The sequence below is a fragment of the Sus scrofa genome, chromosome 5, assembly GCF_000003025.6.
Source record: "Sus scrofa isolate TJ Tabasco breed Duroc chromosome 5, Sscrofa11.1, whole genome shotgun sequence".
In the NCBI taxonomy this organism is placed as follows: domain Eukaryota; kingdom Metazoa; phylum Chordata; class Mammalia; order Artiodactyla; family Suidae; genus Sus; species Sus scrofa.
Genome location: NC_010447.5, coordinates 19,245,712 through 19,268,961, shown reverse-complemented (window position 1 = coordinate 19,268,961; position 23,250 = coordinate 19,245,712). Strand labels below are relative to the sequence as shown.

Below are 23,250 nucleotides of genomic sequence, written 5' to 3'. Positions count from 1 at the left end.
CTGTGATAAAAGTTAGAGGGAGAAAACATAAAAGTCCTTCGTTATCTCCAGGCATCGGGCTTTGAGGCCTACCCATGCAAGGGGGCCTCCCAGGCCTCTGGCCTCCACTTCACCCTTCTTTCCAAGTCTAAACAAACAGAGAAGCCATCCTGACAGGTCACTTTGCTGCTTCAGAATCACCAGCTCAAAATGTTTCTTCTTTTAAGGAGAACAGGCAGGTTGAGAGGGTTTCATCCTTCATCTCTCATCCCCAAAGAGCCCCCCAAAGTGAAACACTCTTCTGGCTCCCAACTCCCTCAACTTGCCTTCTAGTCTGCAAATTAGGCAGGCCTGCTCAGCAGAGAGAAGGGAGAGGAGAGGAAAACAGACAAAAGAGGCATTCTGCTTAACTACAGAAAAGTGAGGGTCCCCCCCCACACACATACACACCCCAGCTCCACTCCAAGGACCCTGGGGGAGAGTCTGGCCTCTGCAGACTCAGGAAGAAATCAGCCCTCATCTTCCGCATCCCCTCTTCCGAGATCCTCTGCCCCAAACCTTCAGCTGGGTCTTCTAAGGACATTGGGAAACTGGAGTTGAGAGTTAAGATTTGTGTGTTTGCTTAGAGTAAACTTAGGCAACTACACAGAGAAGGTGGGATGTTAGCAGGCCAGGAGGAGGAGGGGGCATAAAAAGAAACCATCAGACATTGACGTAAAACTAATTCACATCCACTGGTTTATTATTGATCACGGGGCATTTCACATCGACACTAAAATTCTTTATTGCAAGTTTTACAATAATCAAGTAAATTCAGTCCAAAAACACAATAACCACGATGGGAGGGGGGAGGGGGTACGCTACCTATAGACTGCCTCTCTGAACTAAAAGTTCATTTTTATTTTCTTTTGGCTCCTCAAACTGAACAGCTCTGAGAGGCTCTCCAGATGCATTTAGCTTTGTCTGCTCTCTTCCCCCCTCTCCTCCCAGCTCCCCCCAACAATAATACAAAAGAACTTCATAGCTTTGTTCTCCTTAAAATGACTTTCCCCTCACTAACCTCCCCTGGTGCATTTTCAATGCAAAAGGCCTAAGGAAAGGGGGGGGGGAGGAGGAGGAGGAGAAGGAGGAGAATTTGCTTAAAAATCTCTTGCCTTTTTTCTTTTCCTCATTTCCCCTGAAATGCACCCAAACCAGACCAACGCACCTTGCAATATATAATTTTTGCAGCTTTTTTTTTTCCTTAAAAAATAAATAACCCCCCAAAGTGGCCTTAAAAAAAAAAAAAAAATCCCAGCAGGTACCATGCTAAGACAACATCACATGCTTAAAAGGGTCCTTAACAGTGGAAAGGAGAGAAGGGCAGGGGGCCTGTTTATCTGTTTTTGTCTGTTTGGAATTGACAAGGGATAAGGTGGGAGGAAGAGCGAAAAGAACCAAAATATATATATATATATTAAATTCTATAAATAAGAGTCAATTTGTGTGTGAGGGGAGGATGGGGGGCCTGGGGTGGGGGCAGGGTGTGAGTTATGTTTTATAACCTGGTAATGTCCTCTGCCCGTTGCTGCTCCGGCGGCGTGGCGCTCTGGGAGTGGTCCTCAGAAGTGCCCGGGGTGGCTGCCGAGAGGGTGCTGGGTGCAGCGCCGGCCGGGGGCGCTGACCTGACTTTGGTGTTGGGGAGTCGGTGGTCCTTCTTCCATTTCATGCGACGGTTTTGGAACCAGATTTTGATCTGCCTCTCAGAGAGGCACAGCGAGTGGGCGATCTCGATCCTTCTCCTTCGGGTCAGGTAGCGATTGTAATGAAACTCTTTCTCTAATTCCAGGACCTGCTGCCGGGTGTAGGCTGTCCTCGAGCGCTTGGGTTCCCCTCCGTTATAATTGGGGTTCACTGGGGGGGAGGGGGAGGGGAAAAGCAAATAGTGGGGTTCAAAGGCAGCAGGCTCCCCGCCCCCCACCCTCACCCCATCCTCAGCTCTGTGGAACAGGAGGAGGGGGTGGTGGAAATAAAGTCATCAAGCTAAATGGGTTATAAAGAAGTTGAAGGAAGCTGGAGACTTTGTAGTGTAATAAGAGGGGAATCCTCATTGTAACGACACTGAATTATTTATGCGCCCTTAGAAAGCGAGCATAGTTTTCACACATACATAACAGATCGTAGCACATGGCTCGGACTGCCCAGAGTAGCTAAGCCATAAAATTTATGGGGGATGTAATTACCCATTCTCGCTCGTAAATCCAGTTCAATTGTGCTAACCCAGAGTCGCTCCTGGAGAGAGAGGGGGAAGGAGAGAAAGGAGGACGGGGCCGGAGGGGGCCCAGGAGGGTGGGGAGCACTGGGGAAGGGGAGAGGGAGGGGGAGAGCAAAAAGCAAAGTTGCCTACCCGTGCTAACGTGGATTTTTTTCATCCATGGGTAGACTATGGGTTGCTTGCTGGCGGCGCTGGAGGGATGGTCAGGGGCTGGCTGGCTGCAGGCTGGCGGGGCTGGGGACGGGGAGGCGGAGGCGCCTGAGAGAGGCGCCGGCTCGCAGAGCGGCTGTGATTTCTCGGGGTGGTGGTGGCCCGCCTGGGCCGGCCCGTGGCCTCGCGAATTGCCCGGCCCCTGGAGACTGGTGCAGCTATACTGGCGCTCAGGGTAGCTAGGGCGCGGAGGCGGTGGTGGGTACAGCTCCTGGTGGTGATGCTGGAATCCCGATTCCCTGGTCCGGCCGTAATATTCCGGACTGTGTTCAGGGATGTAGCTATTTTGCGAATATTCTTCGCATGGAGGAAATTTCGGATCGATGTAGTTAGAGTCCATCAAATACGAGCTCATGATCATTAATTTCTGGAGTGGAAAATAATTTTTCTCGCTTTGTCGTTTTTCTGCTCCATAAAGCCCTCCTACTAGCTAGCGACCCTGTAAAGTTACTTTCACCATGTGACTCCGCCGGCCAATCACACGGAGCAACCCAGTCCCCGGATAAGGAACCGAATCGCTTTATTCAAAATGTATCCAATTTTTTTGTGTGTGTGTGCGGTGGTGCTGCTGCTGCTGGGGCGGGGGGTGGTGATGGGGGGTTAACTGGCAGGGGCTGGGGTGCCCCCAGCGCACACCCCCGCCGACTGACAGCCCTCCCCTGCCAAAGGAGATGGGAAGCCCCCAGCTCCCTTCCAAAGCCTGGGCGTTGGGGGGCTGTCGGGAGGCTGCGATTCGGCCCCCTCCCAGGGTCTCCCCTTGGGCCTCCGGCGGGCCCCTCGGGCCTCGGCTCCCGAGCTTTTCCAGACGTCTCCATTCATGGCGATTCTCTCTCAGTCTGTGTAGGTCACCGGGCAGCGCCCCTCTTTCGCAGGAAGAGGAAGTTGAATGAGGACTGGAGTGGAGGTTGGATGGGGAGGGGCCCAGGCCGAGCCCAGGAGGCTGGTGAGCCTGGGGTGCCTCCCCTCCAAGGAGACCAGCGTCCAGCCCCCTTCCCCAGACACACTCACCCAACCCTCTGGCCATGGGGCCGGCGAGGCAGGGTCCCAGCTGGACCGGGCAGGTAGAGGCAGCGGGATGCAAATGATTCTGACGTCATTTCTGGAGGTCTGGGGGTTGAGCCCCCGCTGAAGAGAGACAGGAAGTGGTTGGCAAAAGCAGAGTTCAGAAGCCTTGCCCTCCCCGAGTACCCACTGACCCTCCCTGCCCAGCCCAGCGCAGAGGATCTCTCCTGCTGGCCGCTGTTTCCGCTCTCCATTCCGTCTGGCCTGCTGCTTCCTGACAACTAGCTCCAAGGCTGGTTCCCTAGGAGCTGGGGCAGCGAGGACGGCGATCTGCCAGGGGTCAGTGCCCTGTGATGGTGCCCAGCCAAGGCCCTGGGAGCTCTTCTTTCTCCATCCCTACAGAGGGCAGACCTAGCTAAGAGGGAGGCCTGTGTGGGTAGATCCTGCTTCCGGCCAGGGATTGTATCCATGTAACACATGTGTTTACATGTAAACACGCATCCCCCAGGGCCAGCTCTAGGCTGCTTTCCAAAAGCTGAGGGGTGAGCTCACCAAGCAGGGGAGGCTGGGTGAGCCTTGGGGGGGGTCTCCAGTCCATTCCTGCCCCCTCCCCTCGCTCTGCCACCACCCACAAGAACACCCTGATGGTGGGGTGGCAGGGCCATGGAGGAGGGAGGGGGCAAGGAAGAGCAGCTTTCCACCCACCCCCCCCAGTTAGGGTGGCCACGTCAGGCCACCAATTCCAATTAACTGATCCCATAAGTCAGAGTTGGGGGGGGGGTGGCAGAAGGGAGAGCCCAGGGAGGGAGCCGGGTCCCCTTGTTGTACTTGATAACAATTATAGTTTAAAATCATAGCTTGCCGGGGCTCGGCTATATTTTACTTGATAACAATAAAAGTGACACATAAAGTTAACTGTTTATGTTTTATTTATTAGACTAAATCTGCCAGCGGTGGTAGGAGCGCTTGCCTCGTCGCTACAGCTTTTATAGGGCTGTAAAACGTCATAAATCAGTCTCGCGGAATCGCCCGCACTCTTTGTGTCGGCGGCGGCGCAGGGCTGGCGGCCGCTGGCTGCCTGCTCCCTCCTTTCCACGAAAAGTCGTAATGTGATTTTTTTCCCTCTGATTTTATTATTATGATCGCCGCTGTGATTAGTCAATCTACCTTTAATTCGCCGCCCTACGCTGCCTCCTCCCAGCCCAGCCTGGTTGACACTTGAATAAGTACCTTTTAAAACGGCATAACAACTATTTGAGGGTTTAATTAGAACATCTGCAATTAAGGGAATGAGGAGGGGAAAGGGAAAAAAAAATAAAACCCTTGTGAGAGGGAGACCGATGGCAGGAGCTTTCCAACCTGTCTCTCACCACCTTGGGGATGCCAGAGAGGGTCCCCGCTTCCAAATTAGGGCTCACCCTGAGGACTGGAATGAGAGCTGGGCCAGGGCTGATGCCCAAAGGGACTGAATCCCCCTGCCTGGGCCCCTGGCCGCCTTCCCTCCCACCAGGCTCAGGCTCCCCACACTTACCAACCAGGCTCACCAGGAGCGGGTGCTTGGGGTGGGGGGGTTCCCTGGATACCCTCTCCCCAAGATTACAGTGCCTGCCCCCTGCCACCAGGTGGGTGAGAGAACCGAATCCCCTCCAGGCTGACCATCTCCTCGAGGCGATTCTCACGTTTCTAAAGTTGGTTGAGAACTCCTGCCCACTCCTTGTCCAGGACCCTGTGCGTGTGTGCGGACTGGCTGGTCTGGTTGGAAGAGGAACTTGAGACCGTGAGAAAGGGAAGGCTGCTGTTTGGTTGGTAGTGGCTTGGAGTGTGTGAGGGTCTTGTTTTTTGTAATTATTGGTGGTGGGGGTGGGTTCACTATAAGCTGCTGGACGTGGCAAAGGGAAGCCCATGCTGACTGCTGGCCTCCATAAAAAGTCTGAACCCAGCCCCAGGCTGCCCCAGGCTGCCCCGTGAGGACAGTCAAAGTTCCAGGGAGCTCAGGTAGGGTGGGGGTGGGGTGGGGAAGGTTACAGAAGAAGGAAGCCTTCCAGCCCCACTCCCACCCTCCCTTCTAGGCCTGCACCTGGATCTGGCTGCTCCACCCCATCCTGGCCCAGAATGTTCTTTTCTCCACCTGGCTTCCCTCCTCCCAACCCATAGCGTTCACCTACTACCAGCCCTGCCCCCGCCTCAACCGGCTTTTCTTCTATCTCTTCACCCTCCTGGGCTTGTTAGGGAAGCCTTCCCAAGGCTTTGCCCACCTTACATCTCACCCCCCGCCCCCAGGATTCTGAGCGCCTGCAGGTGGGTCCAGGGAACGGGAGCAGGAAACCCACTTCGGGCCAGAGTGTGTGGGTAGATCCAGAGAGTTCAGATGCCTCCAACCGAATGTCAAATCTGTCTTTGGTTATGACTGCTAACAAATACATATGCATTCATACTATTAATATTTATTAGTGTATTAAATGTCTCCTTATGCCGCCATAAATAGATGGAGTTTTCCTTCCAGGTTTGCACAGCAAATTCGACACGCGCATCCAGAAAGTGAAGTCTGAGAGATTCCCCCAAATATGCCCACATTCATCTACATCATTTACCAAAAAAACTCTCTTTGGACTCCTATATCTTAATAGCCAGAAAGTCGCCTATCACATGGGGAAAATAGCAAGCCAGATAGCAACCACACACATCCATCCAAGCATTTTCATCTGGATATTACTGCAAGCACAGACATAAGATCCCTTCGGAGGGTGCTTGGTTCTTGGGTTTAATGGGGGTGGGGGGCACTAAAGCAGCTCTTGACTGGGATGAATCCGTGGATCAGCTTTTGTGCTTCACCCTCCTGCCTCACCAGCCCAAGGATCTCCAACCCCCGCTCTGCCCGCCATCTCTCGCTGCCCCAATTTTATTTTTTCTTTTTTCTGATCACCTTTCGCCAGCCTCCAAACGAGATCGCTCTCCAAATGCCGCCCCCCACCACCATATCCTTTCTAAATCTCGATCTGGTTTCTCTTTCGGAAACATGTTTCAGTACAAAGCGCTTTCCTTCTGACACTGCTGAAGAAAAATATGTGTCCATTGTGTGCGAGGCCTTATTGTGCCCGGATTACCATACTGACCGTTGGATAACCCATATTCCTCCCCTCCCCAGTAACAAGCTGCCGGCTGAGAGACCTCAGCGGCTCCGCAGATTCTGTGCTGCATTAAAATCTCACCTCTCAGACGCCCTGGATTTTCCTAGGGAGAAAAATAAGTGGGAGAACCAACTCAGGATTTGGAGGGCAAAGAGAAGGAAAATGAGGGTCATTCCTTTCCCTGCTCTCAAAGTGCAGGAGGGGTGTGTGTGTGTGTGTGTGTGTGTGTGTGTGTGTGTGTGTGGTTTTTGTTTTAGAGATTAAAACTGCTACATGTCTCTTTCCTCTTCCTCAAATAAATTGACTTTTAGATGGTATACAATCAAGTAATTCATTTCATTTTTATTTTTTTTCTCCAAGCAACTTGAAAATCCCAAACTAAAGCAAGACTCTTATCCCATTTTCCCCCTGTGTGTGTGTACATATGTACACATGTGTGTTTTTGTCCCTTTCTAATGCCAGCAGGCAGGGCTAATGTATGCAAAAGAATATGCAAATGCTTAATTGATTTTTTCTTAAATCTCTTGTCAGTAAAAGTAATGAATTGGTCTAAAATGATTTTAATAACCCAGACGTGTCACCAGAAAATACTCAACCTTTTTTTTACCCTCCTGGAATCGCTTATAGTCTCAAAAAAAAAAAAAAAGCAATCATGGAATGTTAATTTGCCCCCCTTTAAAATATTAAAGATGAATTTCTCTTGTTTGTTCGGAGACCATAGGCAAGGTCTTCTCGTGATTTCCCCCTCCTTGCCTTGCTTTCCTTGGAATTCAATTTTCCTCAAATCTCGTTTAAAGTGGCTTTTTAAAAAGTGGCCGCATTTTAATATTGGTTAGACAGAGTGACCTGCATTTCACCTCGGGTGTTTGACTTGTTCCAATAGGTCACTGCCATGGGGTTATTGATGGGGAAACTCCATTGAAATTTGTCTCTTCGCAAATGGCCTTTAGATCTTCCAGCGAGTTCAATAACTAGTTATAATGTGGAAAGGGAAAAATGAAGGCCCTGGGCTAACGAATTTGATGTTTCATTTTTATGCTGGAGAAATTGTTAGTTAGAGGTTGGGTTCCCCACCCCCTTCCTTGCTCATCCTGGCCTCACTGACTGCTCACCGCCACCCCCCCACGCCGGGAACAAGGCTGCTGGATTGTATGCCCTTTAAAATTGGGGTTGGGGTGTCCCTGTCTCCCTTTGATGCAAGCTTTAATTGTTGTTGTTGTTGTTGTGTTGTTGAAAACTCTGACAAGGAGGCTTGCGCTGCTGGAGATTTGTAACCTGAACCTTCCTGTTGGAAGGGGAAAGGTCTTTTACTTTTAAAGGAGTCTAAATGTGCTTTTGAAAGATCCAGGAATTAGGCTGACTTAGGGTAGCTTACGGAGAGCTCCTTGACCTGGTGCTCAAAGAATTAAGAAGCCGATGCGAAGCTGGGATCCCTTTGGGGGGCTGATGAGGGCATCTCATGCCCTCATCTGTTCTTGGCCTCTGAGCTGCCAGAGACTCCTGGAATCAGGCACCCAGCACCAAAAAAGGTAGAGACTGGAGAAGACTAAGTATAGAGCAGGCAAGAGAATCTTGGGTCTCCTCCAGGGTCAGAAACAGAATTCGGGGGGGACTTGGTCAGGTAACTGCTTACTGAACTTACTGCACTGAAGAGCACCTGGCAAAAGCCCAGTGCCCAAAGATGATGCATTTTGTGAACTGGAAAAAGCAGAGGAAAATGGGGGGAGGGGTGGAGGATGAGGGTTTTGTTGTTGTTTTTTAAGGTTTCTCCTTTTTTCCTAGAGTTTTTAAGGAGGGGAAAGGGAGGGAAGGTCATTATCTCATTCTCCCCGACCACAGCCAAGTTGGGGAGCCCCTGACTTCTCCAGAGACGCCTCGCTGAGAAAGGGCTGTGGCGGGCTCACCCTCTCCAGGCGGACCCAGCCATTGCCCATCATTAGCAGCATTAACCTCAATAATCACAAAAACGTCCGTCGCTCGCAAACTGAGCTCCCCGTGTGCCTTATTTTCTTCTTCCAGGAACTGTTCCTTCGCCTTCCCTGCCCAAAGGGGTCCAAGCTTAGTTCAGGCTCAAGCTGGCCCTTAATAAGCCCACCCTCCTCCCTTCCGACCCTCGGCTCAAAGATGGGAGTCTTTCCAAAAGCAAACCTAGACTCCTGGCTTGGCGGAATAGAGACCCAGGGCAACTTGTAAGTGCCTGAAACTAGGGTGTCACCTCCCTCTATCCCCTCAAACCCAGAGGCGATGTCTTGGTGCCACCTGAGCTGTCAGACAAACTTGCCTGGACAGATCAGGGTACCACTGGGATGGGGGGAGCGGCCTTTCATCACACTGCCACAACCCCATAAAAATGGGGCAGCCGGAGAAGAAGCCATTGGGCGGCCTCAGGACCCGGCCTGGGGGAGGACACACTGCCTGCTTCCCAGTCAAGCAGGAATCAATAGCGATCTGTTTATAAACTTCCCCGCAGCCCCTCCGCGCTACGGCCCGCGGCGGGCGAGCCGCATCCCCGGGCCGATTGCCCACCTCGGCCCGCACCTTGGCCGCCTCCTCCGAATCCGGGACCCCCAGCCTCGGGCCTCGCGCTCTCCCCGTTTTAATTACGTGATTGATTTTCGCTTTGACCGCGTCGGGACGCCTCTGCCTCCGACCGTTTAAATCTTTCGGCTCCCTTTTTTTTTTTTTTTTTTTTTTTTTTTTTTTTTTTGCATTTCCGAGTCCTGCTGAAGGGCTGTAATTTAGCGACTGGCCCTCGGGCGGCTGGTTCCGGGTCCGGGGCTGCGGCCTCGCCCTACACTCCAACGAAATGGTCCTCCCGGGCTCTGCGGCACGGGCCGCTCAGCAGCCGCCCCACCGCGCGGGGCTCCCACACGGTGCTCCTGCTCACTCGCCTTGCTGAATTATTTTGTGCTCCATTATTCTCTGATAGAAAAATGTTCCGTGTTGGGGTTAGCACTCCATGCCTGGGCTTGGAGCCGGGCTGCTCCGCGTTTTCATCTTTTTCTTCACCCGAATAAGGTGTGTCTGTAGGGGAAGCTCTGCACTGAGACCCGAGGAAGCACCATGCCCGGCTCCAGGCTCAGCGGGAAGCTCCAGCCGCTTCCCCCAAAGACCCGGGCCCCGCCGGCAGCCCAGAAGCTCCGGGAGAAGCAAATTTGGCCGCAACTTTTCACCACTCCCATAGGGCTGGCGGCCCCCAGCCCGCAGTGGGCCATCAGGTCTGATTTTGCTCCCCCAGCCCCAGACGGAGGCCCCATCACCTCGGCAACCCCAGCGGGCACCCCGAGCAGCCTCCTGGAGGTGACCGCGGGGCATCGGGGTCCAGGAACACGCTGGCCACCCCCAGGCCGGAGGGATCGAAGGTGAGGCCAAGGGAAGAAAGGGAGGTATTTCCAAAGACTAGAAAACCCGATTGGGGTGGGGAGTGGAAGGGGAAAGACGTGAAATTTTAAGAAGGAGCCCCTTCTCCAACAGTGGCTGACTTTCCCTTTCTCGCCTCCAAAAGAATACACCTCTTTTTCCTCCTTAAACCGCTGGTTTCCCGCCTAAATCGCTCATCTATTTACAGCTAATAAACACTTCTCTGATTATTCTCCCATGTCCTGTTCATTCTTTGATCCTTTCCTACAGGCAAGCTGTGAGTTACTATTAGCAGTATTTTATGATTCTATTTTTCCCTCTGGGAGAGGAGTGAGTTGCGAATGTCTTTCTCAATGGGGAAGAAGTTCAGTGAAACTTGAGTTTCATAACCTTCTCCCTGTCCGCCCCCACACCCCAGACCTGCAACACCCCACGCTCTGCTTCCCTAGCCCCTTCCCCACCCACCCGCCCCCGCAGCAATGTTGCCGGGTAAATAAGAGTCCGCCTGCCTGGCTATTAGGATTCTGGAGACGTTGGCATCTGTAGCAATCATTAGTCAAAGCCGCGGAAGCCAAAGGAGCCGAGGAGTTGGACAGAAAAAATCTTGGAAATGATATACAGGAGCCGCGGAGGCATCAATCCCGCCCGATAAGAGCTTGGCTGCTGGGAGTGAGGCTGCCGCTTAATTGGGCCCAGGGCACCAAGAACAATTGGGAAGGAGGCATGTATGGGTCAAGTAGTGACCCTGGCACTATTTGGGCACCTTATAAAAATAGTGGGAGACTTGAACATCCTTTTCCCCAAATTTCAAAGGCCCAGTTGGGGCTGCCTCTGTCAGCCTCTCCACCCTGGGAGCCAAGAGGAGCGGAGCCAGAGGACTCTTCCCTTCTCTCCCGCTTCTCAGTGGCTGTCTTGGGGGATACTGCAGGTTGGGGGGCCTGGGCTGGGATTTCAGGTCCCAGGGACAGCCTGGAGAGAGGCTGTGGTTCCTAGAGTGGGTTTTTAGGGGGCAGATGACTCATTTGGCTTCTATTTAGAAATTGCCATGGAGATAACTACAGAATCACCCTCTTTAATAAGCAAAACAGCCAAAAGATATTTGTTCCCTATCCCCACTCACCTGATGTCTTTATTGACACACACACACACACACACACACACACACACACACACACACACACAGAGGTGCAGTAAGTGTAAATCCTTCTACGAGGAGATCTATGCCCCCTACCTTGAGATATATGCATTATGGAACCATCTCTAAACATACTTTCAAATATTTAAGTTTGCAGCAATGACTCTAAAGATCTCCAAAATATGTAGCTTCAATATATGCCTATTTTATGAGCTGGGACTTTTGCATAAATCTAGATAAAAATTTCAAAAGAGACATTGAGCAAACATATGCATAGTTCTTTCCAACCGAGGAGGGAAAAAAAAAACCCACCAAATATTCATCCAGCTATTTAGAGAGAGCTGTACCAGTAACATCCCAGCCTATACATCCAGCACCATAGAGAGATTGGTAATGTGCACACAGGAATTTGACAGGATTGTTATGTTCACTGTGGATCTATAAATCTAAAGACCTATAAATCTGCATTTAAATGTGGAGTAGAGAGGGGTGTAAAACATACATCCTGTTACACACACAGCCATCTATAAATACATGGTCACATATACAGCTATAGGATCGCTTAGCTCTCTATAAGGACACGTGTATTTGCACCCAGTCTTAAGAACGAGGGAGAGTCTCGGATGCTTGTGGGTTTGGGATGCTCCAGCCCAGACTTCTCCAAAGTAAACAGGAGCTTGTACAAGCGAGGGCTCAGAGGGCCCAGGAACTTGCATACTCTATGGCCTCATTTCCAGCATATGGGGAATTTCTCTGGCAATGGATCGGAGCCCTGACACCTGGGCCTGAAAGTGTCCTAACTTGAAATAGCCTGAACGGAGACAGAGGTAGCAGCGGGCTCTTGACGTCTCTTCCCTTCAGCTCCCCAGCCCAAGGCTGGGGGAGGGACCTGCGGGAAGGTGGGGTGTTTTTAGGAGGAGAAGCCTCATTGACATTACAAAATGGAGCCATTCAGGTAACGTTGGATTTTGTTTCCTGACGTCTGGGTTACAGAGAGTTGGGAGAAGGCCGTGGGTGGTCGCACACAGCCCTGCATCTACCTTAATTACCTAAAACCCAGTCACAGGCTCTGCAGGGAGTTTCCTGCATTCCTAGGACCCTAGAGGCTTCGATAGGTCTCAATCCTATGCCTCTCTTCACAAGCTCACTCTTATACACCTGAAGTCCCACCTTGTCATAAGGGGTTTGAGGCTCAGGAAAGGGGTCACAGGGAGACAGCAGCCCCAGAAGAAGGGAGAGCCCCTGGGAGTCACAGTATCCACCCTCAGGCTTAGGGGCTGACTGCCTTTTTAGTTCCTTTTCAACGGAGGGGTTGGAGGACCAAGATCTGTGCAGGCAAAAGAAAATGAAAGGGGACATATTTCCACCTGGAATTTTGAGGGAGAAGACTCACCAATGAGCCCTTTTCTTGGTGGAGACAGAGGATTTGGGGTGGGGTAGGGGGGACTGAACTTCTTTTGATTTTTCTCCTTTGCTTTCCTGGGGAAAGGGAGGTAAGGAAGGCCCCAGGTGGGCTTGGGGAAGTGCAATCCAATCTAGCTGGCTAGCTTGGGGGAGAGTGATTTACAAAGCAAAAGCTCAGATGCTACTTCCTGAGAAGTCACCAGATCAAAACAGCCTCCTCTAGGCTTTTATGACCCCTGTCTCTACTCCCAACAGGAAAAGCACCCTCAATAAAACCTCAGCTCACGCCCCCATCCTCCACCCTGGGCGGGGGGGGGGGAATACAATCTAAAACGAGGGACCTGACCCTTACTCCTTCATTCCACACAAACACACACACACACACACACACACACACACACACACTGGATTTTCCACCCAGAAAGTTGACTTTTTAAAGAAATATTAGCTAGACGAGATTTTTCTCCACTATCTGAGTGAAGCAGCAGCCCTGAGACGTGTGTGGTTTGAGCCTGGAGAGCTGGTCAAGGGAGATTTGACCAGCTAAGGGTCTGGCCTCTGAGGCCCACATTGCCCTCCAAACCCCTACAACCCAACAGGCCAATAGGACACTAAAGGTCACCACGAGCCTAGCTGCCACCATCTGTAGGGGCTGCTCCAGGGGTCTGGTTTTCCAGGGAGGCAGAAGGGAGGAAACTCAACAGTTGCCCAGGGCCTGAGGACAGGAATAGGGAGGGGAGGATGAATGGTCTCCAGGCTGGGCTGATGGCAAGAATGGGGCAGGACAAGGACTGGGAAGTTGGCTTAAGGCTGGTTTATTGTGTCCAGCCTGGGCTTCTCATTGCTTTCATACCCCACCACGGGCACATACCTATACTGTTGTGTGTTCAGAGGTGGTGTTCCAGGCCTGGGAGACACAGGGATCTTTCAAGGGCAGAACCCAGCCCACTCCACCCACTCTGAGAGCTGTGGCCCATGCAGTGCTGGCGGGATCCCAGGCAACCGAGCCCACACATTCCACCCCACTCATATGGGGCTGCAGTTCATGGTGGAACTTTCTCTGCACTGGTGTCACGTGTACAAAAGCAGCCTCCTTCCTGCACCGGCTCCCCAGCATGCCCAGAGCCTTCTATTCAGACTCTCATTGTGGCTTCTAAGGCCTGGTCATCAGAGGCTGAACAGAGTTCAGGATAACCTAGCCCAACGTTCTTAAGTCCAAAGTTTCATCTTCCTCCCGCCCTCACCCCCACCCCCATCCCCACACAGAGACTCTTCCTAGGAATGGGAGAAGGAAATGGACCCCAGGGTTCCTCTCTAGGATACAAGGACAAAGATATCTCCATCACCTCAGTTCCTCAGTCCAGACTCCTTGGGCTCCTGGAGGCCCATCAAAGCCGCGAAGGGAAATATCAGAACAGACACACCATTCTGGATTACAAGAACCCAATAAAAGGGATGTGGTTTTCTAGGCCCTCTAGCAGCTGGCCTCTTCTTTAAATTGAATCTCAAAAAGCCCCAAAGCCCTAGCTGGGGGTCTTGAATGCAGATTCTCTCCCTTCTCCACCTCTAAGGCCTTCAGTCCCAGGAGGAGGAGGCTCAAAGCAGTGCTTGTCTCTCCAGGAGAAGAACACACAGAATTAAAGCCCAGGACAAGGATGTTTCAGCTCAGAAACTCAGCCCAAGGCAATTACAAAGAGGAGGAGTGTCAAAGAGACAGAGAAAATCTACCTGGCTATTAGAAGGGGCAAGGCAAAACAAAACAAAACAAAAATCTCTCTTGTCAGTGCCTGCTTAATTACAGCCAATCCCCCCTGCGTTTCCACCCTTACTTTCAGGGGCTCTGCAACCTCCAGTAAGAGATACCCATTCGGAGTTGGATGAGAGAGGTGAGAATTGGCCTCACACAAGACTTCCACACCATCTCCCAGGGAAAAATAAGTTTGCGTGCTCCAATTCTAACTCCTGAAGGAAGTCAGTGGAGCAGTGGGGTTGAAGATGACGTGGGAAGTGGGGGTGCGATGGTTTCTGAGAAGGACTGCCTTCCCTCTGGCTTCTCATTCTAATCCTTTCCATTTGGCCTGTGGCATCATCCCCAGATCAGCCCCACTCAGAAGACAAACTAGCAGGAGGGTGCTGACAAAGCCTGGCTCAAACTGGGCTATCCCTCCCACTCTGGCACCCCTGACACACAGCCCCCAGGAGGCCTCAGGTGTCTGGGTGGCCCAAGCTATCAGAACTCCTGCTCATCAGTCAGCTCAAGGAGGACATGAGATAGAAGGAGGAGGGAAGGGAAGGGGAACTCAATCAGAAAATTAACCCTGGAACGAAGACTTGAAGACTAGGGGGTGGAGGAAGAAATGCCTGGGTCTGGCCCCGCAAGTGGGTTGGCTCAGGGCTCAGCCCAAGCATTCAGGAGACACATGAGCATGCGCTGGGCCATCAGATGCTCTTGCTCAGAAGTAGTTTATCACCCATTGCTTGTTCTGACCTGACCTATGTAAGCGTGAACATCACAATCCACATTTTCAGTGGCTGTGTCCTTTGATAGCCATTGGCCAGGACAAAGGCTCATCACATCACTATCATCATTATCATCATCACCTTTAGATCTTGTCAAAAGAATGGAAAGGAAGGGGACTTAAATCTATCAACTGTTTCATATGGGGATGAGAAAGGGGAAGAGTTCTGGTTTTCTGGGCTCATTCCCTTTTCCAGAACCATTCTTTCAACTGGCTTGAAGTTATTCAACAAACTAAAGGTACCAAACACAGCTTTCAAAGTCTTCGCTTTTGCTCACTTCCTCAACCATGCCAGAGGCAGTTGGTTAAAGCTAATTAATGTCTTCTGGGACATGTCCAGAAAGATAAATCAAGAGGTCTCTTCCACCTGCCCCCAAGAGGATCCAGAGGATGAAAATGTGTGCAAGGTAAATGTCTAAGAACTAATCAGAGAATTTGAATTCAGGGCTGCAGTCCACGTGTAGCCTAATGTAAAGTGCATATCTACAAAGTCCGGGGTGTTGGGTAGGAACACAGGGGAGACCATGGGAATGATGCAGAGAATGCCCCCATAACCTCAGATCCCTGTACAATTGAGATTGACCTGGAGGTACAACTTTCTTAGAACTAGAGGACACAACCCAAAGACTCCCCAGAGCTGGGTCAGGGACAGAGGGAGGGGGCTAAAATATTCTCACCCTCACTTAAACTCTTCAAATCAGAGACAGGGCAGATGCAGGAACTATAGAAGGTGGTGGGGAGGGAGGAAGAGGACTCCAGGGGAAGGGCGAGACAGAGACCCCAGTACTTTTTGGCTGATTGGTTGGTGGAGGCCATGTGACCCTGCTTAGCGCCTTTCTGATTGGTCGCTTGACCTCTTCTAGGGTTAAAGACCTAGGAACAAAATTAAAAGCTTTCCGGGTTAGTTGGGGCGCCTTGACACCTGATGGACCGCCCATTCCGCTCCCCCACCCCCAAATTCGGCCTTTAGGGGAGGGGAAAACCGAGAATCTCGGGGCCGGTTTGTATTACTTCCATTTGTATTTGTCCTACAAAAGAGCAATAAAACTGGCTGAGGCCAATTATTTGAGAAGAAGGACGATCTATGATTACTAGGGTGGGAAGAAGGGGTGATATTTAAATGGAATTTTGAGCTAAGAAACAGAGAAGGGGACAAGAAAGTCATAGAACACCCCATCCCCCAAGAGACGCCCGGTTAAATCTGTAAAACAGAAACACATTCACTCACCTCGCTACGCAGAGCAGAGGGGAGGGGGCTGAGATTTGGCCCGGAGTCAGGGAAGGCGATGCGTCTTGCCTGGGTGTGGGACTGCAGCCCTGGCTAAATTCTTCGTTGAAGACTCTTAAACTCGCTCCCCGAGACCCTGGGGAGGCCGGAGGGAGGGGAAGAGTCAAGTTATAGAAGGGAAATTCCCATCTTCCTGCTGTTTGGCTGGAAAGTTTCCAGAAACCCTCAAAATCAGACTGGGGGGGAGGGGAGGATTGAGGAGAGCGGGTGCAAAGAAGGGAGACTCTGGGTTAACTTCTCCCAAGGCTACTGCGGAGAATCTGCTCTGATCCCAACGCTTCGCTTCCCCGGGAATAAAGCGGTGGAAGGCTCGGGGGTCGGGGGCAGCTGGTGAAGGACTGAGACCTCGAGAGGAGGGAAGGCTTTTTCGGGGAGTTCTCCACCTGGGCACTGGCACGCCTCAGCTCCTCGTGCAGACAGTGCCCTAGAGCGGTGGGGCTCTGCCCCTTGGATCTGGTCTCTGCCCCCCTTCATCCTGCGAGAGTCTGCCTGGGTGCTCCGCCTCTGCTTGATTCCTGCTTCTTCCTCAGTCCCTTGGGCGGCAGGGGCATGCCACCCGCGTCCTTCCCCAGTGACACCTCTCCACTCTGGGGACTCCTCTCGCCCCTAAGGCGGTGCCTCCCCCTGCGCAGAAGAGCTGCAGACCTGCTCGCCCCTCCCTCCTCTCCCCTTTCTCAAGGCCTGGACGAGAAGCTACCCTGTTTGGAATTCCTGGCAATTTGGGCTGGTCCCCTCAGGGACCCTGAGTTCCCATGAAGCCCTGGCTTAGCTCCCGGTGGTGGTGGTGGCGCATGGGGAGGGTACACACTCGCAGGTGGGGAGGACCTGTGCCTCTGCGCCTGAAGCCTCTACAGTGCCTTCCTAGAAACCTGAAGGGAGCCCCCTCTGAGCCTGGCCCCAGGGCACCATCCCCCAGAGACCACTCTCCTCAGGGCTGGGGGGCTTTCTTGGCCAGCCCAGAAAAGATGTTGCCTCCACTCTCACACCCATTTGTACTCCACTCACAGCAGGAGTCTCTAGGCCTCCAGGGGGGCCTCATTTCATCTCAGGCCATCACCAGGGAACGCCAGGAAAACCCCCGACAGCTACAGGGAGGGGGAGACATGAGACCACACTGGCCCCAGACAGACTAAGACCCCAGACTGTTGCGGCTGGGACAGCTGCCCACCCAGGCCTGGTGGTAAGGGGAGAGAGAGGGAGGCTGTTTAGGGACCCCTGGGCTCCACTGGCCACCTTTAAGATGCTCTGCCATTTCCGGTTGCAGCCTGTGGGCTCAGAAGACCCAAAACCCTCTTTCCCTGCTTCCCTCCCCAGCTGCCGGCCCTGCCTGGACTCTGGGCCACTGGCCAAGGGCTGCATTGGCCCCTGCCCAGAACAAGGGCCCCAGAGGCCCTTTGCGCTTGCGCCTGGAGTTTACACACTCCTACAAGCACCAAACATCCCTGTGTCTGCCGCTGGCTGTCTTTCTTCCCAACTGAGAAGGGAGAAGGGGGGGTCAGGCAAAGCTCTGAAGAACCCAGGCCTCTCTTTACCCCAGTTGACTTGCAGTTGGAGGGCCTGGGGGTGGGGAGGACGGCTCCCCCATCCTCCTACCTCCCAGCGGCTTCTCCTCTTCTTCTCCCAGCCTGGTCTGGGGAGGGCAGCTTCCCCTCCCCTTAATGAGTGGGCGCTGCCTCCTATCTGGGGGGGTGGGGGTTAGGTAAATGGGAGAAAGGGTCAGAGAGAGAAAATGAACTTACAGCGTTCGCCTGGGATTCATTTGCGAAGATGTAACCTCTCTCACCATCATCCCCAGCGCCGTAATCCCCTCTAACTGCCAGGCCCTCTGTCCTAGCATTAAACCTCACCAGCAGCTGCGTGGCTGGACAGTTAAGATTATATATGATGTAAATATATTGTGGGTTTGTCAGCTCTCCCTACACCATAAAACTTGGTTTAATGACATCACGTGGTCCCCCAAGAGCCACTCACGGGCTTGCCTTCGGGCCATTCACATAAATAACCTCCAAAAGTTTCAAACTCCTAAATTCACATAGAAGCTGTGCCTATTTCTCTAATGCTCAGTTACACTAAAAAGCCCTTGTGCTGGTCCTTTGCCCCACCCCCACCCCCCCTTGCAGGGTGGGGAGGGGGGAGAGGGTGGATCCTTATTTATTTATTTATTTACTTACTTACTTATTTCCATAAGGACCTGTCGCCTCCGAGAGAGGTCGCGTTGATATTTTTTTTCCTCCTATTTTTTTTTTCCTCCTCTCTCCTCTAATTGCTCAGAGGAGTGGGCCGTGTCCCCCTCTTCCCACTCCCCCGGGAAGGTAAGTCACGCTTCTTCCCCTTCTTTCTCGCTGCCAGAGAGGGTGGGTTCCAGGGCAAAGTGGAGAAGGAGGCTCCACGGTCTCTTTTTGGGACCCAGAAGCCCCTCCACTGTCCCCTTCAGTAAAGCCAAACCCTGGTACTTGAAGGCTGTTCCAGGAGGCTGGCTGGTGGGAGAACCACCCCAGACTCCAAAGCAGAAGCCCTCTGCTCAGGGAGAAAGCAAGGGTCTGGGCCGCACCCACTCCCACTGCAGGGGAGTCGGTCTGTGGCCTCTGCCTAGGTTGTGGCCGCTGATGCCGCTGAAGCAGAGCCCGGGGCCTGAGCACAGGCCTGCAGGCTGTGACAGTGGCCGAAACCTGGCAGGGCTGCGTCTACCCCGGGGCTGGCTGACGCATCAGTCCTCCAGCTCCTCCAGGGAAAGAGAGGCCCAAGCCTGCAGGGGAAGGAAGCAGTCAGGTACGGGGGCTGATGCGCCCTGCCCAGGCGGGTCCAAGCCACACTGCCCCCACCCCTGGCCAAACTCTGGGTTCTCCCCCAACCCCCCGCCGCCGCCGGGGGCAATGGGTCCCCTGGGGCCAGAAGCGCGGGGCCTTGGCAGCAAGGGAGGCTGGGGCGGGTGATGGTGGGCGCCACGGCCTCTTTCTTAGTTAACTGTTACCCATTGGAGACGCCAGTGCTTCTCCACGCTTCACCACTCACCCAATAGTTTTACTCAGCATGGAGAAAAAATTAAAATAACTCCCTGAAGAAAATTACACATTTTATTTGAGAGAGGGGGGGCTCGAGAGAGGAGATGCGTTGGTGCTGGGCTGGGCTGACTGCTGTGCGTTAGGGGAGGAGAGACGTTACGAGCAAGCGCCCTAACCTGGCCTGAGTGCAGTGGGAAGGGGAAGGGCGTAGCCATGGGTGCATTTCAATAAACACGTGCTGGGACCTCCAGTGATGGGGTGAGACCAGGCCCTTAGGTCTTTCAAAAAAAAAAAAAAAAAAAAAAAGGCAGACTGGCAGCTTAGGCGGTGGGATGCAGGAAAGTCAGTCCTTATAATAAATCCAAGGAGCATCAGCATTAATAATCATAAATATTCCCCTTGCCCCTCCCCAGAGCCTCTCTGCTCTCTTTCCCTCTCGGCTGCTGGAACAGCCTTCACGCTCAACTCCTGAACTGCCCCCAGTGTGGGGGGCCTAGGCTTGGCTCCAGGAACTCACCCTGTGGGAGGCGGGAGAGGAAATGCAGTAAAGTTTTATGGACCCTTCCCACATTTGTTTCTCCTGTAAAGTACTTCCTCCCCCAGCCCAGGGCAGGAGCTGGGAGCAGCGCAGAGAGGGCCTCGACCAGCCTCAGGCACTACCTGAATTATCTGCTTCCCCCCCCCTTTCCCTTTTAGCCCACCCTCCCCCTCCACACAAAATCCCAGAGACGGAGATAAATGATGTCAAACAGACGCAACTCGGGCACTGGTCTATGCAACTCCTTTCCCAGATAATTGTCCCGCATAGCCCTGGGCCCTAGGAGGTGGGAAAGACAGTCTGAACATTTCCAGCCAGGCAGGTACACACTGCGGATTGCCCTGCTGCTCCCCTCTCCCTTGGTAACTTAGAAAGCTCACACACCTCCTCCAGCATCCCCCAGTGCCCCTCTTCCAAGCGGTACCAACTCTTACTGAGATGCTTTGGGGACCCAATGGACCCCTAAGCTGAGGATTCAGCTCTCCCTCTCTGGACAGTGAGTCCCCCCACCTCCCAAGGACCACCTAGCCCAGGGAGAGATCTTCATAGGCCTAGAAGGGCCTGAGTCTGAGCACCACCGCTGAGCCACCAGTCCCTGGTCCCAGCAGATTAGCCCTGGCATGCAGTGGCGGCTGCTGCCAGGCTAGAGGCCTCGGATCCACCCAGCCAAGATGGGAGTGGGTGCAGAGGCCTGGATGCCTTGGACAGCCACAACACGGGAAAAGTCAGTACAGGTGGTCTGCGTGCCCTCCCCTTTCCCCAGAGGTCCTCCTTGGAGCTAGTGATCAGGAAAGGAGCTATTTCACCTCCCTCTTCTCCATACTCCTAGAGGCTCCTAAAAAGTCTTGTAAAGGAGAGGCTTAAAGCCTGTGGGCCTCCCCCAGCACCCCACAGCCCAGCCCATTTAGACACTGTTACCCAATGCACGCCCCCAAACAGAGAGGAACCACTGCATCTTTAGTCCTGTTCTCTCTTTGTCTTTATTTGATATGACAAAATATAGTTTCAGGAAAGACCTGGAGTCAATAAATAGTTGGACAACAGCGATGGGCAGAAGGGCACAGAAACTCGTGGCAGGGATTACTGGGCAGCCAGGAGCCTCTAGGGGCTTTGCTGGGGTCCAGTAGCAGAGAACCCCAATAGTTGAGCTAGCTAGCGGCCTGAGGCTGGGGGCCTGAGAGAGCATGCAGAGAGTGCAGGCTGGAGAGGTTCCCCGGGCTTTGGGGTGGGGGAGCAGGTTTGAAGAGCATAGGGCAATGGAGGGGGCCCTAGGCAGAGGTTCAGTCATCTCCCCCTTTCATATGCAAATCATTTTTAAAAATGAACATCAGTTTAGTCGCTACAAGGAAGCACCCCGAGTCTGGTGCCAGATTCGGCCAGGCACACCCGTTCTCTCACCAAGCCCGCAGCCGCCTGGTCGGCCTAAACCGGGAACAAAGGAGAGGGCGAGGCCAGAGGGTCCGGGCGCAGGGGCCTGAGGCCCCCGCAGGGCCCACCTGAACTCGGGCGGGCCAGGCTGAGGCAGGGATCCCGAGGCGGCCCAGGCCGGGTTCGCTCGGCACCAGCCCCTGCGCCGCAAGCCCTCTGGGGAACCACTGCGGAGCCTGCCCTAGGACCTCGGCGCGGAGCAGAACCGAGGGAGTCCGGGCAGCCCCGCGGGAGCCTGGGGTCGGTGGGGATGCGGAATGCCAGGGGGAAAGAGCTTTTGTCTGAGAGGCCCGGGAGCCGGTGCTCCAGCCGCCGCCCTTCGCCCCAAAATATCGAAAGAGGAAAACGGAAAAGGAAAAGCGCGGGGACCGAAGTGGGCTCGGGGTGCTCTCGGCGGGCCTCCCCGCGGCCTCTAGAGAGCCTCTTTGCTTTTCATTTTGGAATCTTTCTTCCACTTCATCCTGCGGTTCTGGAACCAGATCTTGATCTGTCTCTCGTTGAGACACAAGTTGTTGGCGATTTCTATGCGCCTGCGGCGAGTGAGGTAGCGGTTAAAGTGGAATTCTTTTTCCAGTTCCAGAGTCTGGTAGCGCGTGTAACTGGTTCGGGACCGCTTGCCGTCCGTCTCTGGAACATAAACCCCCCAAGCCAGGAAGGGGTGAATAGCGTGCAGCGCCCCAGCGTCCCGGTCCCAGCCCAGGCCCCCACCCGCGGCCAGAGGGAGACGAGGCGAGCAGGGCAGGACAGGCCCGGCGGGCCGCAGGCGGGCCCGGCCCAGCCCAGCCTGGCCCGGGGAGAGGCGCCTCCGCCCAGGCAGGAAACTTTCCGCCGCAGCCTTCACTCAGCAGCCGGAGGGGCTGAGGGGGTGGGGGGGAGAGGGAGACCCAGGCTCGGACCGAACAATAAGCACCCTCGAGATCCGAGCACCGGGGAGCCCCCTCCCGCCCCTCCCGAGTCGCTGGAATCCTCCGGAGCGGCAAGCGGCGGCCGAGCCGGCTCCGCAGGGGAGGGAGGAGGGACCGCGGGGGGATCCCCGCTCTGGAGCCCCGCGCTCCTCACCCTTCAGATCCCTCTATTTTTTTAACTCCCTCCCTCTCCCCCAAAAATTGAATATTGCCTTTTATACACGTTTTGTTCCTATGATCCAATTATGTCGTCGTAAATTTGGGCGCACACAGCCTCTAAGCCTTTTAGTGGACAGTTTTACGAGCCATTGATGCCTGGATCGTAAAATTTATGGCCGCAGGTTTTTTTTCTTTATTTGCCCCGCATGGCCTATAAAACCCAGGCGGACCCGAGCGCGCAAAATGAAGTCCTAAAGTTTACCGTGGCTCATGTGCAGTTTGGTCATCCACGGGTAAATCTGTGGCGGGGCCGGTGGCTGGCTCAGTCCGGCGGGCTGCCCTGTCTGCGCCTGCTCCTCTTTGATCTCCCCACTGCTCTTAGCTCGCTCCTCCAGCGCTGGGCGAGCCGCCTTCTGACTGTACATCCCGGGGTTCAGAGGAGCCGCTTCATCTCTGCCCAGAGCGTGTCCCGGAGCGGCCGCGGCGCTGCAGGCGGGGCGGTCGGGGTGAGCCCGGGGGTTGGCAGCCATGTCTACCCCGTGGAGAGAGTTGGAAGGCGCAGGCGGTGGGAAAGTGATGCTTAAGTCCAATCCGCCGTAGCAGTACCTGGATGCCTGCACCTCTGAGGCCGATCCATAGTTCCCACAAGTTTGCATGTTATAGGCAGGGATATTGGGGCTCTGCTTATAGAATGAATTGGCTACGTAGGAGCTCATGGCGGGGAGGGCCCAAAAAAAATTTCTGCACCCTTTTTGATTAAGGGTGATTTGTGACTCTTTGAAGTTGAGGGGTTTTTTGTTCTCCAAAGTGCACAATTTATAGGTGGAGATATCTCTTTCTTTATCCTATGCGCTCTTCCCAAATAAGGGAGCCTTAAATAGAGTCACGTGACTCGAGCGGCCACTCATAAATTTGGCTTGATGACCTCCGGGAGGTTAG

The 23,250-nt window shown here is 53.6% G+C and overlaps 2 protein-coding genes and 1 non-coding gene across 9 annotated transcripts; all 3 read right to left on the bottom strand.

The window, feature by feature from the left end:
* Window positions 695-18,551, bottom strand: HOXC4 (homeobox C4). 7 transcript variants are annotated; one of them, XR_002343966.1, is made up of 4 exons: window positions 3,452-4,961; window positions 2,366-3,306; window positions 2,202-2,250; window positions 695-1,872 (listed from the first exon to the last, which is right to left on the bottom strand). XR_002343966.1 is itself a non-coding variant. In XM_013997575.2 (4 exons), the coding sequence occupies exons 3-4, from the start codon at window positions 2,802-2,804 to the stop codon at window positions 1,517-1,519; spliced, it is 795 nt and encodes a 264-aa protein (XP_013853029.1). In that variant the 5' UTR covers window positions 2,805-3,568; window positions 16,220-16,355; window positions 18,019-18,551; the 3' UTR covers window positions 695-1,516. The 7 variants fall into 7 exon arrangements, 6 of the variants coding, with proteins under 6 accessions (XP_013853029.1, XP_020947387.1, XP_013853031.1 ...); XM_013997575.2 differs by lacking the exon at window positions 2,202-2,250 and adding exons at window positions 16,220-16,355; window positions 18,019-18,551 and having other exon boundaries at window positions 2,366-3,568; XM_021091728.1 differs by lacking the exon at window positions 2,202-2,250 and adding an exon at window positions 16,220-17,345 and having other exon boundaries at window positions 2,366-3,568.
* On the bottom strand, window positions 20,779-23,105 carry HOXC5 (homeobox C5). The gene is made up of 2 exons (XM_003126202.3): window positions 22,574-23,105; window positions 20,779-21,874 (listed from the first exon to the last, which is right to left on the bottom strand). Exons 1-2 carry the CDS (start codon window positions 23,025-23,027, stop codon window positions 21,660-21,662), a joined length of 669 nt encoding a protein of 222 aa, XP_003126250.1. The 5' UTR covers window positions 23,028-23,105; the 3' UTR covers window positions 20,779-21,659.
* On the bottom strand, window positions 22,112-22,199 carry MIR615 (microRNA 615). The gene has a single exon (NR_038610.1). It is a non-coding gene; the product is annotated as a microRNA 615 (primary transcript).